Source organism: Bison bison, unplaced genomic scaffold, assembly GCF_000754665.1.
Source record: "Bison bison bison isolate TAMUID 2011002044 unplaced genomic scaffold, Bison_UMD1.0 scf7180017864180, whole genome shotgun sequence".
In the NCBI taxonomy this organism is placed as follows: Eukaryota; Metazoa; Chordata; class Mammalia; order Artiodactyla; family Bovidae; genus Bison; species Bison bison.
Genome location: NW_011494752.1, coordinates 9,637,214 through 9,653,725, shown reverse-complemented (window position 1 = coordinate 9,653,725; position 16,512 = coordinate 9,637,214). Strand labels below are relative to the sequence as shown.

At 44.6% G+C, this 16,512-nt stretch overlaps 1 protein-coding gene across 8 annotated transcripts in view; it reads right to left on the bottom strand.

Annotated features, from left to right (window-relative positions):
• The window catches only part of SPECC1 (sperm antigen with calponin homology and coiled-coil domains 1), a 208,012-nt gene that overhangs the window by 127,463 nt on the left and 64,037 nt on the right, over nt 1-16,512 (bottom strand). For all 8 annotated transcript variants that reach the window (XM_010842935.1, XM_010842936.1, XM_010842938.1 and 5 more), the window contains one exon: nt 15,608-15,746. In XM_010842935.1, the coding sequence (XP_010841237.1) occupies nt 15,608-15,746 (139 nt within the window). The remainder of the gene's footprint in view (nt 1-15,607; nt 15,747-16,512) is intronic.

Genomic DNA, 16,512 nt, shown 5'->3' with positions numbered 1-16,512 from the left:
ATGATGAAGCTGAAACTCCAGTATTTTGGCCACCTCATGAGAAGAGTTGACTCATTGGAAAAGACTCTGATACTGCGAGGAATTGAGGGTAGGAGGAGAAGGGGACAACAGAGGATGAGATGGCTGGATGGCATCACCAACTTAATGGACATGAGTTTGGGTGAACTCCGGGAGTTGGTGATGGACAGGGAGGCCTGGCGTGTGGCGATTCATGAGATCGCAAAGAGTCGGACAGGACTGAGCGACTGAACTGAACTGAACTGATTGAATATAAGGACCCCTTCTGTTTGTAACAGCAAAAAGTTGGGAAAAATCTTCAGTGTTTAACATGGAAAGAGGAAAGCCGCTCAGTCTGGTCTTCTTGACCCAGCGATCAGAACCTGGGTCTCCTGCATTGCAGGCAGATTCTTTACTGTCTGAGACACCAAGGAAGTCCTACACTGGGCCTAATAAATGATGGTTAAATAAATGATGACACAGTCATACAATGGTGCCTATGCAGCCCCTGAACAATGTATCAGACTTGCTACCCTAGAAAGCAGAAGGGTACATATATCAAGGACATAAATCTTATTTTTTGTTTATAAACAAACAAACAAAAAACATCTGGACACAAACACACAGATGGAAAGTTATACCTCAAAGTTCTGATAAAGAATGAGTGGCTCTCTTTGAATGCAGTGGGTGAGATTTTATGTCCTTTATGTTCTTTTATTGTTTTTTTGCTTCTCCATATGTTTTTTATTTGGCTGTAGTGCACATTGTACTGCTTTTGCAATTTAAAAAATTCACTTTGAAAAAAATCACATATATTCTTTAAATAATGTCAGGTAAAACTGTGTATATTACTAGAAGATTCTTTAGTTTCTAGGAGGATCCTTTAAATATTAACCCAGTACATGTACAATTGTTGAACATATATCCCTTCCTTCTCCATGATGCCATTAAGGACTGAGCTTACTCTAAAGGTGGTACTAGAAGACAGGCTGAAATTCTTACTAAACACCAAAGAGCCCACCATTTTTTAATAACATGAGCTACTTTAATTTTAAATATTTATTATTAAAAATTCTAACATATACAAAAAATAGAAAGCAATGTTGTAATGATCCTCTATCAACCCAGTTTCAACACATCAATTCATTGTCAACCTTGTTTCAAATACCATCATCCATTCCGCCCCCCCCATTCCCAAGTAATGTGAAGCAATCCCAGACATCCTATTTCATTGGCAAATGTTTCAATTTGTGTTCCAAAGGTAAGGATGCTTTAGAAAAACAAAATAAAACCACAGTTCCATTATCCCAACTGAAAAAAACTGACAATAATCTCTTAGCAAATACCTAATCAAACTTCAAATTTCTGCTTGTACCAAGATTTTAAAAAATCTTAATCCATACCACAACACATGTATTAGAATGGTGAAAATCCCAAACACCGACAACACCAAATGTTGGCAATGATAAAGAGCAACAGGAACTCTCATTCATTGTTTGTGAGGATGCAAAATGGTGCAGCCCCTTGGGAAGACAACCTGGCAGTCTGTTACAAAAGTAAACAAATCCTCACCACATAACATCCATCATGCTCCTTGATATTTATCCAAAGGCAAGGTGGTGAATAGATAAATGGACACACAAACTGTGGTCCATACATATCATTATTCAGAATTAAAAAGAAATGAGCTGTCAAACCACAGAAGGACATGGAGGAACCTTAAATGTAGATTGCAAAGTGTAAGAAGACAGTCTGAAAAGGTTACATCCTGTATGATACCAGTCATATGACATTCTGTGTGCATGCTGATTCTCTGTGTCACGTCAGACTCTTTTAGACCCCATAGATTATAGCCCACTAGGTTCTTCAGTCCATGGGATTCTCCAGGCGAGGATACTGGCGTGGGTTGCCATACCCATCTCCAGAATCAAACCGAAGTCTCCTGCGTCTCCTGCATTGGCAGGCGTATTTTTTGCCACTGAGTCACCTGGGAAACCCCATATGACATTCTAGAGAAGGCAAAACTATGAAGACAATAAAAAGATCAGTGCTTGCCAATGTTTGAAAGAAAGGTGAGGAAGACTAGGTAGATCACAGGGTATCACGGCTCACTTATTACTATAACTTGACTTCGCCCCACTTCAAACTTCCCCTCAATGGTTTCTTGAAGTCCCAAGAGTGAGGGCCTAAGGCTGCTTTACTCAGTCAATACTACCCAATACATGTTTTGTACATGACACTCCAAGTTTTCCATTTTCTAAAGGAAAAGGGGAAACTCAGGTTTCCCAATAAGTCAAAGGCTAACAAGGTTCATACAAAGAGAAACCAAGAGAAACTTAAACACGGGGAGAGTCAAAGAGAGGGTGACGAATGAAGTGTAGTAATTGAATCAGAAGAAATTCCTCAGGCAAACACCGTTAGTGTTGGTCTGATGAATGCTCCAGAAGGCAGCAAGCAAAGTTGAGGGTGGACCTATAGGGACAGAAAGCAGTTGCCTGCAGCTGGAGTGAAACAGGAATTGACTGGAAACAACGCGAGCATCCTTCTAGTGTGATGGGAACGTTCTAAAGCCCAGTCGTGGTGGATGGTTGTAACCCAGAAAATTGCGTAAAAATCATCAGCCTGCACATCTTAAATGGGTGAATTTGAGAATATGTAAATTACCCTTCCATAAAGCTGGGTTTTAAGTCAAGGGAGATAAATAGATGAGCCTTCAGGGCTCTATGAATTATTTCTGAACTAAAAAGAGCCCCGTCCTCACTGTGAGTCAATTAGCGTGACTGAAGTCCAGGGGTACCTCGCTACCAAGAATCAAGGCTAGAAAGATACAAGCTTTGAAGAAGATGAGATAAAAGGGAAGAGAGAGGCCTCACCCCTGAGCAGGATGGGCCTTCTTCCTGAGTGTGCTGCCAGCAGGTCCAACACATGGTCCCAGGAGAAGAGAATGAGGAGGAAGGACAGAGCAGCAGCACCAGGTAGGACTCAGGAGGGCTGGACAGAAGGACACAAGCAGTGTGTCCTTAAAAGGGAAAAAAGCACAGCCCGCCGAGGGATCCAGAAAGGCTTCCTGATGCTTACGAGCTGGTCTGTTCCTGGTGATCAGAACTGCTGTCAACATCCAGTGTGGCAGGAGGGTGGCAGCAGAGAGGGCAGGGGCTCCAGGCATGGACGAGCATCCTGGAGGAGCAGGCCTGGGCCAGGTCTGGCTCATCAGGATAAACAAAGACCTGATTGTGGCAAAGTCCTGAGTGTGTTTGGTGAACCAGCCCCGCTTAGCCCAGGACTGGAGTCAAGGCAAGAAAAGGACTGGGACGTGGCTATAGCGGGACTGCGCTGGGTCCAGGCAGGAGCTCTGCCCCAGTCCCTTCTGCTGCCGAGGCAGAGATCCCAGAGATCTTGTCTGAGGTGTCTCAGCATGGGGCTGGGCCAGCCAAAGCTGCAGCTCAGGACAAGGGCCCTGCTGCTGCAAAACCTGCCCTCTCATCCACCCTCCTCCAGCACTGACCCACAGCCAACCTGCCAAGATCACTGAGGCACCCATCTGAACAGGGTGCACTGACCAGTGTCCTGGGCACTGACAGCTGGGAGGCTCTTCCCAGAACAAGCATGCACTTCGGCCCCTCCACCTAGGACGTCCGCATACTGAGAGTAGGTGGATTGTTTCAACCCTGTTCATGCTAGTCATACCACCAATCTTATTTACATTACTTAATTATTCTGTAAACCAATGAAACAGGAGTGCAGAGAGAGAGAGAGACATTGATTCCTCAAAACCCACTCTGAATAGTCTGAAAAGACTGGATGAAAGCGACCTGTTAAGACAGGAGGTATTGTTCAGTCACTCAGTCGTGTCCAACTCTTTGTGACCCCATGGACTGCAGCATGTCAGGCTTCCCTGTCTTTTGCCACCTCCCAGAGTTTGCTCAAATTCATGTCCATTGAGTTGATGATGTCATTCCACCATTTCATCCTCTGTTGCCCTCTTCTCCTCCTGCCCTCAATCTTTCCCAGTATCAGGGTCTTTTCCAGTGAGTCAGCTCTTCGCATCAGGTAGCCAAAGTATTGGAACTTCAGCTTCAGCATCTGCCCTTCCAATGAATATTCAGGGTTGATTTCCTTTAGGATTGACTGGTTTGATCTCCCTGCAGTCCAAGGGACTCTCAAGAGTCTGCTCCAGCACCACAATTCGAAAGCATCAATTCTTCGGCATTCAGCCTTCTTTATGGTCCAACTTTCACATCTGTAGATGACTACTGGAAAAACCATAGCTTTGACTATACTGACTTTTGTCAGCAAAATGATGTCTCTGCTTTTAATGCACTGCCTAAAAAGGTTTGTCGTAGCTTTCTTTTCAAAGGAGCAAGTGTCTTTAATTTCATGGCAGTAGTCACCATCCACAGTGTTACTGGAGCCCAAGAAACCTCAATTTTAAAAAATGTTCAAAGTTGCTATAAATGATGAGGAAACCCTTTGCAACCCAACCCAAATCAAGAAGCCTCTGTGTTTTTCAGGTGAGAGATGCCAGGCCAGGTTGGGTCAGGGGAACCCAGAGGAAATGAAAAGTGGGCAAATGTGGTGACAAAGACAGTCACACACTCAAGAAAGGAGGCTGACAGAAAACAGGACAGCTGATCTGGGTGACTGCAGTCGGAGGAGTCAGACGCTAGAGGAAGCTGGAAGCCCATGCAGTGAGAGGTGAGCACCATTCAGAAAAATCCCATGAGAACGAGAACACAGCGGAAGACCCAGAAGAGCTGGGGCTTTCTGTGTGTTGCTCATGGCTGCCTCCCTGGCACCTGGAAAGATGCCTGGGACTCAGTAGACACAAATACTTGGTGAAGGAACAAATGGATAGACAGTGTCAGCTGTTGGGGTAGCGTTTCCGGAAGTCAGGTTCACTTTGGGGTGGAAACGCAGGTTTGGCCTGAGGGCCCAGAAGAGTGTCTCCCATGTGGGAGGGGACAAGAGAAGACATGCAGGAGGAGGTCTTTGAGCTTAACAGCAACCCCCTGAAGTCAGGAAGGAGGTCAGTAAGGATCTGATTCAATCACCCTCCAACATCCCCATCAAACCTTCACTCCAGTAACCGGAGTTCTTCATTTCCTGGGGCTGAGCACTTCCGATGTGCTGTGGCTGCTGGAACATTCTTCCATGCATGTGTGTGTGTGTGTGTGTGCTGTCATTTCAGTCATGTCCTCTCTGTGACTCCATGGCCTGCAGCCCACCAGGCTCCTCTGTCCATGGGATCCTCCAGGCAAGAATACTGGAGTGGGTTGCCGTGCCTTCCTCCAGGGGAATCTTCCTGACCCAGGGACTGAACCTGTGTCTCTTACATCTACCTGCACTGGCAGGCAGGTTCTTTACCACTAGTGCCACCTGGGAAGCCCATTCTTTCATATATTCAGTCAAAACCTGACCCGAATTTTACTGCTTTGAACCAAAAAGGATAACTTTAATTTTGACTGAAAAAGGAATTGTTGACCAAGTGCAAGGGATGGTAGCTTTGGAAGGAAAAAAAAGCACACTGTAATGCAGAGCTGGGAGCTCCTGGGCAAGATGTGCCAGACAGAGCCCACGGCAGGTGGGTTTATCTAATCGCCATAATTCCTGACTCTGAGGTCCTGTCGCACAGGGTGGTTTTCAAGGACAAAAGCACATTTCATAAAGACAGCTCCACGTTAGGCTCCACTCTTGCTTCCTCACAGAGGCCACTGCACTTCCTTCTCACCACTTCCTGAGATGGGTGTGGTCAACCTCATCTTATAGGTGAGGAAACTGGAGAAGCTTCTCCAAGGGGGAGGCTCTGATCCCCCAATGAGTAAAGACACGATGGGAGAAAATTGAGTCACTGTTCAGAAGTTTACCCTGAGTCTCAGCGTGAGAGAAAGTCACCTGTGTGGACACAGCCCCCAGAACGTCATACAACAGACTTTCCTCTGTGAAGATGGATGATTCTAGAAAATCACTAGATCTATCTGGAAAGTCTTGGCCATTCATAAGAGGGGAACCAACTGAGAAATCCAAATAAATAAGCACCTATGAAACAGTCACTGGAAGAAATAGGAAATTTTAGAAAATCTCTAATGTGTATCCACATTGAAATTCAAGGAACTTTTACAGCTGTGAAGCTACAGCAAGAGGTTATGAAGAAGAAACAATCTGAGATCAGATAAATCAGACAAAAGATGAAACACACAATAGCTGAAGTAAGGAAAAAAAGCAAAGCACATTAGATGATAAACTTTAAAAAAAATCAGAGGATGCACGAAAGTAATCAAAAGGATTAAAGAAAATATTAATACGTGATGGGGAAGATATACTCAGGAGACAGAATATACACGTATTTGAATTCCCTGAAGTAGGCTCCAGGGTAAAGAGAAAACCAATAATTAAAGTCATAACAGAATGCCTTGAGGGCATTTAATAAATCTACCACCCAATCTAGAAACTCTTAAGCAAAAGAGGAAAGGAAGAACTGAACCTGCAAATCAATATCTCAAGCCAACTTTCTGCATCTGATTTAACGGGGAAAGATCAAAAGCAATCACAGTAAAATGAGAACAAGGACATCACTAGCATTTAACACAACCCAAGTGTCACACACACGACACAGCAGGAATGAGAAAGAAAAGACACAGCCATAGGGATGAAGGAGACAAAGGGCTTTGTTATCTGCAGCTGATAGAATCATCCACTTGGAGATCATGGGAGAATCAACTGAAAACCATCAGTACCAGTGAGGAAAGGAGTCAGTTACAAATTAGATAGTTTAAAAAATATCTAATTAAAAAAATACAGTGAATGTTCACCTCAGCAACACACATCCTAAAATTGGAAGGACACAGAGAAGATTAGTGTGGAGGATAACATGCACGTTCATGAAGTTTTCCACATTAAAAAAGAAGAAAAAGCAATCCCACTCACAAAAGTAATAAAAGTATAAACCTGGGCGTAAACTCAACAAACAGAAGAAAAAGGAGAAGAAATACATGAACTATAGAGAAAGACAAAAAGGAAGGCTCAGAGAGGCGGCCACACTTCTGGACGGAAAGACCGCAAAAAAGTCAGTATTTCTGGAGGGACAAGTAGGGAGAGTGCCCTCCTCTGAACCACAGGTTCCCAGAGAGGAACCCTGAAAGCCACCAAACCCTGATGACCATGTACCTCTGGGAAGTATAGGGTCATGAAACTGCCAGGTACCCTCAAAGAATCCAAGACTTTATAATAGCAGTACCAAGTTCAAAACCTCCTCACAGTGGTGTCACCCTGGACCCTGCAGAAGTTAAAGCTATTTCCTGGTTAGTCAGTGATTGAGGGATAAAGAAAATGTGGTTTACATACAAGGCAATATTATTCAGCCTTGAAAAGGCTCTCTCCTAGGGCCTGGCCATAGCCTCTGATTGGGTCTTCCCCCATCCATTAGTCCAGTCTGCACAGGCAACCAAAATGCTCCTTCTAAAATGAGGTCAAGTCCAGAAGAATGGATAAAGAAGACGTGGTACACATATACAATAGAATACTACTCAGACATTTAAAAGAATGAAATAACGCCATTTGCAGAGACATGGATGGATTTAGTGTCATACTGAGTGAAATAAGTCAGACAGAGAAGGAGAAATATCATATTACATCCCTTATATGTAGAATCTTAACACATGATACAAAACAGAAACAGACTCACAGACTTAGAGAACGAACTTATGGTTGCCAGGGTCGGGGGAAGGGATAGTTAGGGACTCTGGGATTGATATGTACACACTGCTATATTTAAAATGTATAGCACAGGGAACTCTGCTCAATGTTCTGTGGCAGCCTGGATGGGAGGAGAGTTTGGGGGAGAGTGGATACATGTATAACAGACTGAGTCCCTTTGCTGCCCATCTGAAACTAACACAACATTGTTAATTGACTAGTAGCAGTGGTATCCAACTCTTTTGCAATCCCATGGACTGTAGCCTGCCAGGCTGCTGTCCATGGAATTCTCCAGGCAAGAATACTGGAGTGGTTAGTCATTTCCTCCTCCAGTGGATCTTCCTGGTCCAGGGATCAAACCCAGATGTCCCGCATTGCAGGCAGATTCTTTACCATCTGAGCCACCAATATAGCTACCGTTAACTGGCTATACTGCAATATAAAAATAAAAAGTAAATAAAACGAGGTCAGGTGAGTCACTCCTTCCCTCAGCCCCCAACCCCAGCCCTCTGCCCTGCACCCCTCCCATCTTGGCTGCAGCCATGTGCCTGCACTGTTCTCATCAATGTTTGTTCACGGAGCTCCACGGATGGGGGATCTCCGTCCTGCCCCCTGAGGTTGCCCTGTTGCCTAAAACAGTGTCAGACACACAGTAGGCACTCAAAAATGTTTGTTGACCTAATTGCATGAATGTCAAAAGGACCTCTAGTCAGAGTGGGGGCTCCCAGAATATGAGTCAGTGTGTGGACGAGGCTGCCATCTACTGGTGGGGCCCCCTTGCAGCTTTGGCAAGGGGGGTACCTAAAAGGCTCAGCATCTCTTGGGGCCCTGGGATGTGCAGTTAGGGGTATCAGGGAGGACAGCCATCTACCACCAGGGGCTACCCCATTCTCTAAGCCCATGCCCATCAGTTAAGACCAGATCTGCATCACAGACACTGGAGGGAGAAAAGGAAGAAGCAGGTGTCTGGGCTGGGCTCTACCACAGAGATGTTATAATATTGATTCAAAATCAGTTGGGAAGAGCAGGTGTTCAGTGTGGAAATGGGCAGGCATCAGAAGACAAAGTAACGCTCGTGTGACCTCCCTGAAGTGTCACGACCTGGACGAAACACTGCCTTCTCCTGGAGGCTGTGGTGAGGTTGAGCGAGGCCAGCACCTGGTGCAGGGTGGGGTGGAGGAAGGTGCCAGGTAGGGCTAGATCACCTGCCCCGTCCACACCCCTTCCTGCCTTCCAGTGGTTGCTCTGGGTACTGCAGATGGTGACAGGGCCCTGGGGATGCTCGGGCCTGGACATCAGAACCCGGAGACAGTCCAGCCCCTTCACCAAGCTCCCCAAGCACCCAGGTTAGACAGCGCATTAGCAGCAGTTGCCATCACATGATCAGTACTACCTAAAGAGTGAGCATTTTCTTCTGTGCTAGGTTTGAGGGCTCCTCCCCAAGGACAGATCAATTTCCAGCAAAGGGTACAATATAGGCTGATCACAGGTTTAACTGCTATGAGTTTAAAACCACAACACTGTATAATTGTTTCATGACAGGATCCCTTCCAAAATTAATATACTTGAAAGAAAACAGATTATACCATCCCACGCCATTACCGAAAACATGTCCCAAAGCCAAATGTTGAGGGCCATAAAAAGAATTCTGTCCCCTAAGTATTTACATACAATTTATAATTACATCTTTCCTTTAGGAGGAAATCAATCACGTACTGCTAGTATTTTCCTTCTTTTCTTTAGTTTTATTTTTGTCTTTACAGCTGAATCTACAGAGTGGTGGTGACTCCAGTGAGCTCCTGATGGGGGTGCCCTTTCTAACAGTGAGTCACCTCCTTCTTTGTCTCAATGGTCCTGAGATATTAAAACCCACACTTATTACTAGTGCTAGTGCTCTCATTCCCCTGGTTTTCATGCACGTAAAATAAAGACAAAGTGTGAGCTGATATTCACAGAACCACCTAACACGACTGCACAGTGGCAGGGGTGCTGGCACCTGCAGCAGAGACAGACCTCTGATGGGCGACCTGCCGGCCAGTGCTCCTAATGGCCGGTTTGTCAGCTGATGCATGGGTCTAATTCACAGGAATGGGGCAGATTGGGGATATGTGACTATGTACAAAAGTGCCAGCTGTACAAAAGCTGATAGGAAAATATTGAGGACTGCCCGCACTTAAAACCCAAAAGCTCCACAGACAAGTGCAATTTTTTAATCCAACTTGATTAAGTCAAAGGATGTAATTTCATTACAATCAAGGTAATCTCATTACATTCAGGAATTTGAATGATAACTGTTGGAATACTTTCCAAATAGCCCATCAGAGCTTATGAAGCATTCACAGACCTTTGCTATGACATCACTGAGCTGAAGATCTGTGCATATTTCCTCAATATGAGAAGAAGAAAACTAAAGTCCATGGAGTGAGAAAACCAGTAAAACTGGTTTTACAAAGTCTTTCTTTAGGATCCTGAATAAAGGGAACATGTGCTATGATTAAGCAGTTAAACTACTGACTAACAAATGGTTAAGACACACACTAAAAGGCAAGTAGAAGAGTAAGGATTGGGCTAAAGCAAAAAAAAAATTTAGGTTATAGTCCGTCTTGTTCAGGCTATGGCTTTTCCAGTAGTCATGTATGGATGTGAGAGTTGGACTATAAAGAAAGCTTAGCACCAAAGAATTGATGCTTTTGAACTATGGTGTTGGAGAAGACTTTTGAGAGTCCCTTGGACTCCAAGGAGATCCAACCAGTCCATCCCAAAGGAAATCAGTCCTGAGTGTTCATTGGAAGGACTGATGTTGAGGCTGAAACTCCAATACTTTGGCCACCTGATGCGAAGAACTGACTCATTGGAGAAGACCCTGATGCTGGGAAAGATTGAAGGCGGGAGAAGGGGATGATAGAGGATGAGATGGTTGGATGGCATCACCGACTCAATGGACATGAGTTTGGGTAAACTCCAGGAGTTGGTGATGGACAGGGAGGCCTGGTATGCTGCGGTCCATGGGGTCGTGAAGAGTCAGACACGACTTAGCAACTGAACTGAATTGATTCTGTTTTTAATTTTTAAAGCAATGTCTGTATGTGTTTTTAACATTTTGAAACAGTATAGATAGATCTAATATGGAAGGTCTCCTTCCCCCACCACTTTCAATACTCTCCTCAAAGTAACATCCCTATATCCTTCCAGGAAAACAGTTATGATTTCAAAAATTAAATCATGTATTTAAAAATCAAAACACATGAGGTCAGACTATACACACCATCTTATTTTCCCCACTTAGTAATAATCTTTCCCTGTCGGTACATATAAATCTACCGTGTCCATTTTCATGGCTGCATACTATTCTGCCATACCAAAATCTCATTATGCAACCAGCCCTGGACTGATACACACTTGGGTATTTCCAGTGTTTTACTGTTATAATAATGCCACAACCAAACATCTTGTTCATGTATATAGGCATTCTTTTTCAAGTATATCAGTTCAGTTCAGTCACTCAGTCATGTCCGACTCTTTGCGATCCCATGAAGTGCAGCATGCCAGGCCTCCCTGTCCATCACCAACTCCTGGAGTTCACCCAAACTCAGGTCCATCAAGTCGGTGATGCCATCCAGCCATCTCATCCTCTGTCGTCCCCTTCTCCTCCTGCCCCCAATCCCTCCCAGCATCAGAGTCTTTTCCAATGAGTCAACTCTTCGCATGAGGTGGCCAGAGTATTGGAGTTTCAGCTTTAGCATCAGTCCTTCCAAAGAACATCCAGGACTGATCTCCTTTAGAATGGACTGGTTGGATCTCCTCGCAGTTCAAGGGACTCTCAAGAGTCTTCTCCAACACCACAGTTCAAAAGCATCAATTCTTTGGCTCTCAACTTTCTTCACAGTCCAACATAATGCTAAATGCTAAGTGGTAGAAATCCTTGGTGAAAGATCATACATGTTTCAAATGTAGAGAGATTTTACCAGATTGTCCTTGTCATCAGCAATATGTGGTGTGGCTCCCCTCACCCTCAATTAAATAAAAAATTATCAATCATTTTGTAGTTCTTTTTTAAAATTTATTTTGGCTGTGCTGCATAGCATGTGGAATCGTATTTCCCTGGCCAGGGGTTGAACCTGTGTCCCCTGCTGTGGAAGCACAAAGTCCTAACTGGACCACCAAGAAAGTTCCTCAATCATGTTAATTTTTATTAATCTGTTAGGGGAAATCACATACTGTAATTATTGCTCTGAATTATATCTTTTTACGTCTAAGTGGGACTTAGTCTCTTTTTTCTGTTGGCTGTGCTGGGTCTTCATTGCTGTTGTCTTGTTGTGGAGCGCAAGCTCTAGGGCTAACAGACTCAGTAGTCATGGTGCACAGGCTTAGTTGCCCTGCAGAATGTGGGATCCTCCACCAGGGATTGAATCTGTGCCCGTACATTGGCAGGCAGATTCTTAACCATTAGACCACCAGGGAAGTCCCAGCATCTTTCTAGTGGCTATCTGTATTTCCTTTTTATATGAACTACCCATTTTTCTTTTGTACTATTTTTCTTATTGATTTATACAAACTCATTGTAAATAAGCCCCCTTTGTTACATGTCTTGCAAATAATTTCCCCTTATTTACAAAGCAGTGTGTAATATTTATGTGATTTTTTTTTCACCAGTTGACTTTTGTGCTTGTTCTTTCCAAGGCCGAGACCACAAGTTCATTCTCTGACGTTTTCTCTCTGCACGTTCATGGTTTCACTTTTTAAGGTTTAAATTTTAATTCACTTGGAATTTACTCTGATGAGAGGCATGAGATAGGGATCCAGCTTTATTTTTTCCTGAAGACCCAATCAGTCGTTACTTGTGAGTGAATTATCCATCTTGATAGAAAATACTACTGTAATCCTACACGAAATCCTCCAATCCTGTGGACTTTCTGCTCCACTGAATAGTCCTCCCCAATCGCTGATGTTTCAGAAACTTCCTGGTTATCTGAGAGGATTTATTCTTCTAGATTAGGGTTTATCAACAGCTCACTACTGACATTTCTGGCAGGACCCTTCCTTTCTGTGAGGGGCTATCCCGTGCCTTGCAGGAAGTTTAGCAGCACCACTGACCTCTGCCCACTAGATGGCAGTATCACCCCCAATGATGCCAACCAAACCTGTCTGCAGACTTTGCCAGTGGTTCCCTGGGTTGGGGTGAAGGGCAAAATTGCCTGGGGTTGAGAACTCCTGTTTCATATAAATCGGTCTCATTTTATCAGTGTTTCTGCTCTCGAATTCCCACTGATACTATAACTGAGATGAAGACAAATTCATAAGATACTTCAGACATTTGTTTTATTTAACATATCTACTAAATTTAATCTTTGTTATATTTAGTCTTATCCAAGAACCAGGTATATATATCCTTCCACTTATGTATACCTTCATTTATGTCCTTTAAAAAGAGCTTTAGGATTTTTAAAATATAGGCCCTGGTCATATTGTTTGTGTTCATGCATGCTCAGCTGTGTCCAACTCTTTGCAACCCTGTGGACTGTGGCTCCTGTCTCCAAGGAATTCTCAAGGCAATAATACTGGAGTGGGCTGCCATTCCCTTCTCCAGGGGATCTTCGCTACCTGGGGATCAAACCCGCATCTCCTGCTTTGGAGGTGGATTCTTCACCCACTGTGCTACCTGGGAAGTCCCAGTATTAAGCTTACTACTGGTATTTTACCTTTTTCATTCCTTTATAAACGGGATTATTTCTTATGTTATTATCTTTCCTAACTAGTTACTGATGAGAAAGCTATTGATATTTCACATTCTATAATCAGCCACACACTGAACTCTTATCGTATCTAACACATTTTCAGGACATGATAAGGTTTTTCTAATGATACAACTTTCAGGAAATTCTAAGCATAAAATGTTATTGTCTGCATAAAATCACCATTATATTCTAACATGAACACCCTCCTATAGCTCTCCTGTCTCACTGCCTAGCTTAATACTTGCAGAAAAACCGACGTGAATTTGAGTGAACTCCGGAAGCTGGTGATGGACAGGGAGGCCTGGCGTGCTGCGATTCATGGGGTCGCAAAGAGTCAGCCACGACTGAGTGACTGAACTGAACCTTAAGTCATTCTTGATTTTAATGGAAATACTTCTAAGATTTTACCATACAGCATAATGCTGGTTTTGACTGGAGATACATATATTTTGTATCACTAAAGTACCCATACACTTGTAATCTACCAAGAGTTGTTTTTTTTTTTTTAATCAGAAAGAAGTGAAAGTAAAATCAAAGAGTGCTCTCTTTGTCCAAGGCATGTTCCATCTCTATCGGGATGACCTCACGGTTTTTCTTCTTTAGCCTGTCAATATTGTGTGATAGATTATATTCCTGAATTTCCTGGTAAGCCAATCTTGGATAGCATAAATCCACTTGGTTTTGATATGCACTATTGCTGTTAATTTGTTGAATTCTACTTGCTAAAATTTTCACCTCACGTTTTTACACCAATATTTGAGAGCGAGGTCAGTCGGTTAGTTTTTTAGTGGTGCTTTGTTAACTTGTAAAAACTGTCTTAGGCTGGCTTGATAAAAATATATTGTACTTTCATATGCTGTATTTTAAAAACAAAATGTGTGAGGGCGTCCCTGGTGGTTCAGTGGTAAAGAATCCACATGCCAATGCAGGAGACACAGGTTCCAGCCCTGATATGGGAGGATCCCACATGCCGCAGAGCAACTAAGCCTGTGAGCCACAACTATTGACCCTGCGCTCTAGAGCCTGGGAGCCACAATTACTGAAGCCCATTCTAGAGCCTGTGCTCTGCAACAAGAGAAGCCACTGCAGGGAGAAGCCTGAGTACAGCAACTAGAGTCGCCCCTGCTCACCACAAGTGGAGTAAAGCCTGCACATCAATAAATATAATTATTTAGAAAAACCAAATGTGTATATATTTAGTATGAAACCAGTCTTTTGAAAAGTAAAACTGGTTGTAGATAAACATGAGGCCATTCCCACATCATAAAAAAAGTCACATATATTCTTTACAGATTCAACTTTTTGAAAACTGAGTAAATTAAAATGTGCCTTTGAAAGCTAATCTGTGATATTTTACGTAAAAGTGAAAAAGTCACAAGCAAGCTACCATTAAACCCCTATCATAAATGAACATTTTAGCTGTTCCCATCTTGGATGACTAAGCAATACATTACTATTATTTATGGGCCTGCATTGTGAGTTGGACCACGGAAAGCTCAGTTTTCTTATCTACATGCTGCAAAAGAAAATGAAATATATTCTTTGATGTTTTAAGTTTGCAATGCTCTGAATAATGGATTAAAAAAAAAAAAAACCTTTTCTGTTTCTCAAGAAACTGCTAACACAGAGAATGCCCACGGCTTTCAGCAGCCACCGGCGTCTGAGCGACTGTAAGCAGTCTTGATATCTTCCTGGTCTCCACAAGACCCAGGATGCAGGCTGGGCAGCTCCGCCAGGGACCTGCGGGCCCACGCACTCATCTACACTGCGGCACCAAGATCCCAAGACAGCCCCACGGTTGTACCACCCTGCCTGGATCCCCACGAAGGCCACACGTGCAAAGTGACGGACAAGCAGAGGGGCGGAGGGACACAGTGGGCTCCCCACCGCCTCCATGTCCCCTTGTGTCTGTTTCCCCGAGACACAGAAACCCCCCGTTGTGGAATGTTGCCTAAAAGCTCCTGACTCAAAGTGGTCCTGACAGACCTTACGGGGAAAGGGGGAGTGAAGCCCTGAGATGCTTTCAAATGGACAAGAAAGGGCCTCCAGGGCTCCTCCGCCCGGGCTCCCCCTACGTGTCCCGCCCCTCCCCAGACCCCGCCCACCTACCCCCACCTCCCTGAGACCCTCCCACCTGCCCGCCCCCACCGCCTGACTCTCTCCTTGTCCCCACTCCCGCCTACCTGAGGGGCCCCTCAGGCGGCTCTCCGTGAGCTCGGAGATGGCCCCGGACGTGGACGTCTTTTTCAGCCGAGCTGCTGCCCCGGAAGCGACGGCCGCCCCGGGCTTGTTGAGGGTGTCCTCGCTGCTGGCCCGCTTGAGCTGAGAGGTGGAGGAGAAAGGGTGAAGAGATGCTTTTTCGGGAAGGAGCGCCAAAAACCAGCAAACCACAGAGCGGGCCCCACCTGCCCACCCCGTTCCTCGGGCAGCAGTGGGCCGGAGGGAACAGCGCAGAGTGGACAAACCCAGATGCCCTCTGGTCCTAGCGCGATCCTCCAGCACTGCTTCAGAGATCCCTGTAAGGTCGTGGGCAGTCACCACCCATCAATCACATTCAAATAATGAAGTTTTAAAAATATGATGTGTATTTTTATGTATTATTTGGCTGAGACACCCCCACCTCCTGCCCCCAGCGTGCAGGCCAAGCAGGGATGGAACCCATGCCCCATGCATTGGAAGCAGGGAGTCAACCACTGGACCACCAGGATGGTCCTGATGTATTATTGTTTTTTTTCTTAAGTTAAAAGACTGGGAACCAATGAAAAAAGAACTAGATGGCACACAGAAGTCAGGAGAGAGCGACACACAAGAAATTCAAAGACAATAAAAAGTAGCACAAAAACCTCTGGAGGTTCTTCCCTTCTCAGAGGGAAGAGATACAAACAGGTGAACATCCACAGGTGCCCACCCCAAGCGCTGGCAGGCAACCCCATACACACCATGTTCAGATGGAGGAGAGGGACTGCTGTGGAGCCAGAAGAATGGTTAGGGATGGCAGAAAGACAGCAGGACCCCTGCTCCTTGTCTGCCTCCTTCCCGGGCAGGGAAGGCAGAGAACAAACATTTGCTGAAGGGTATTGAAGTGTGT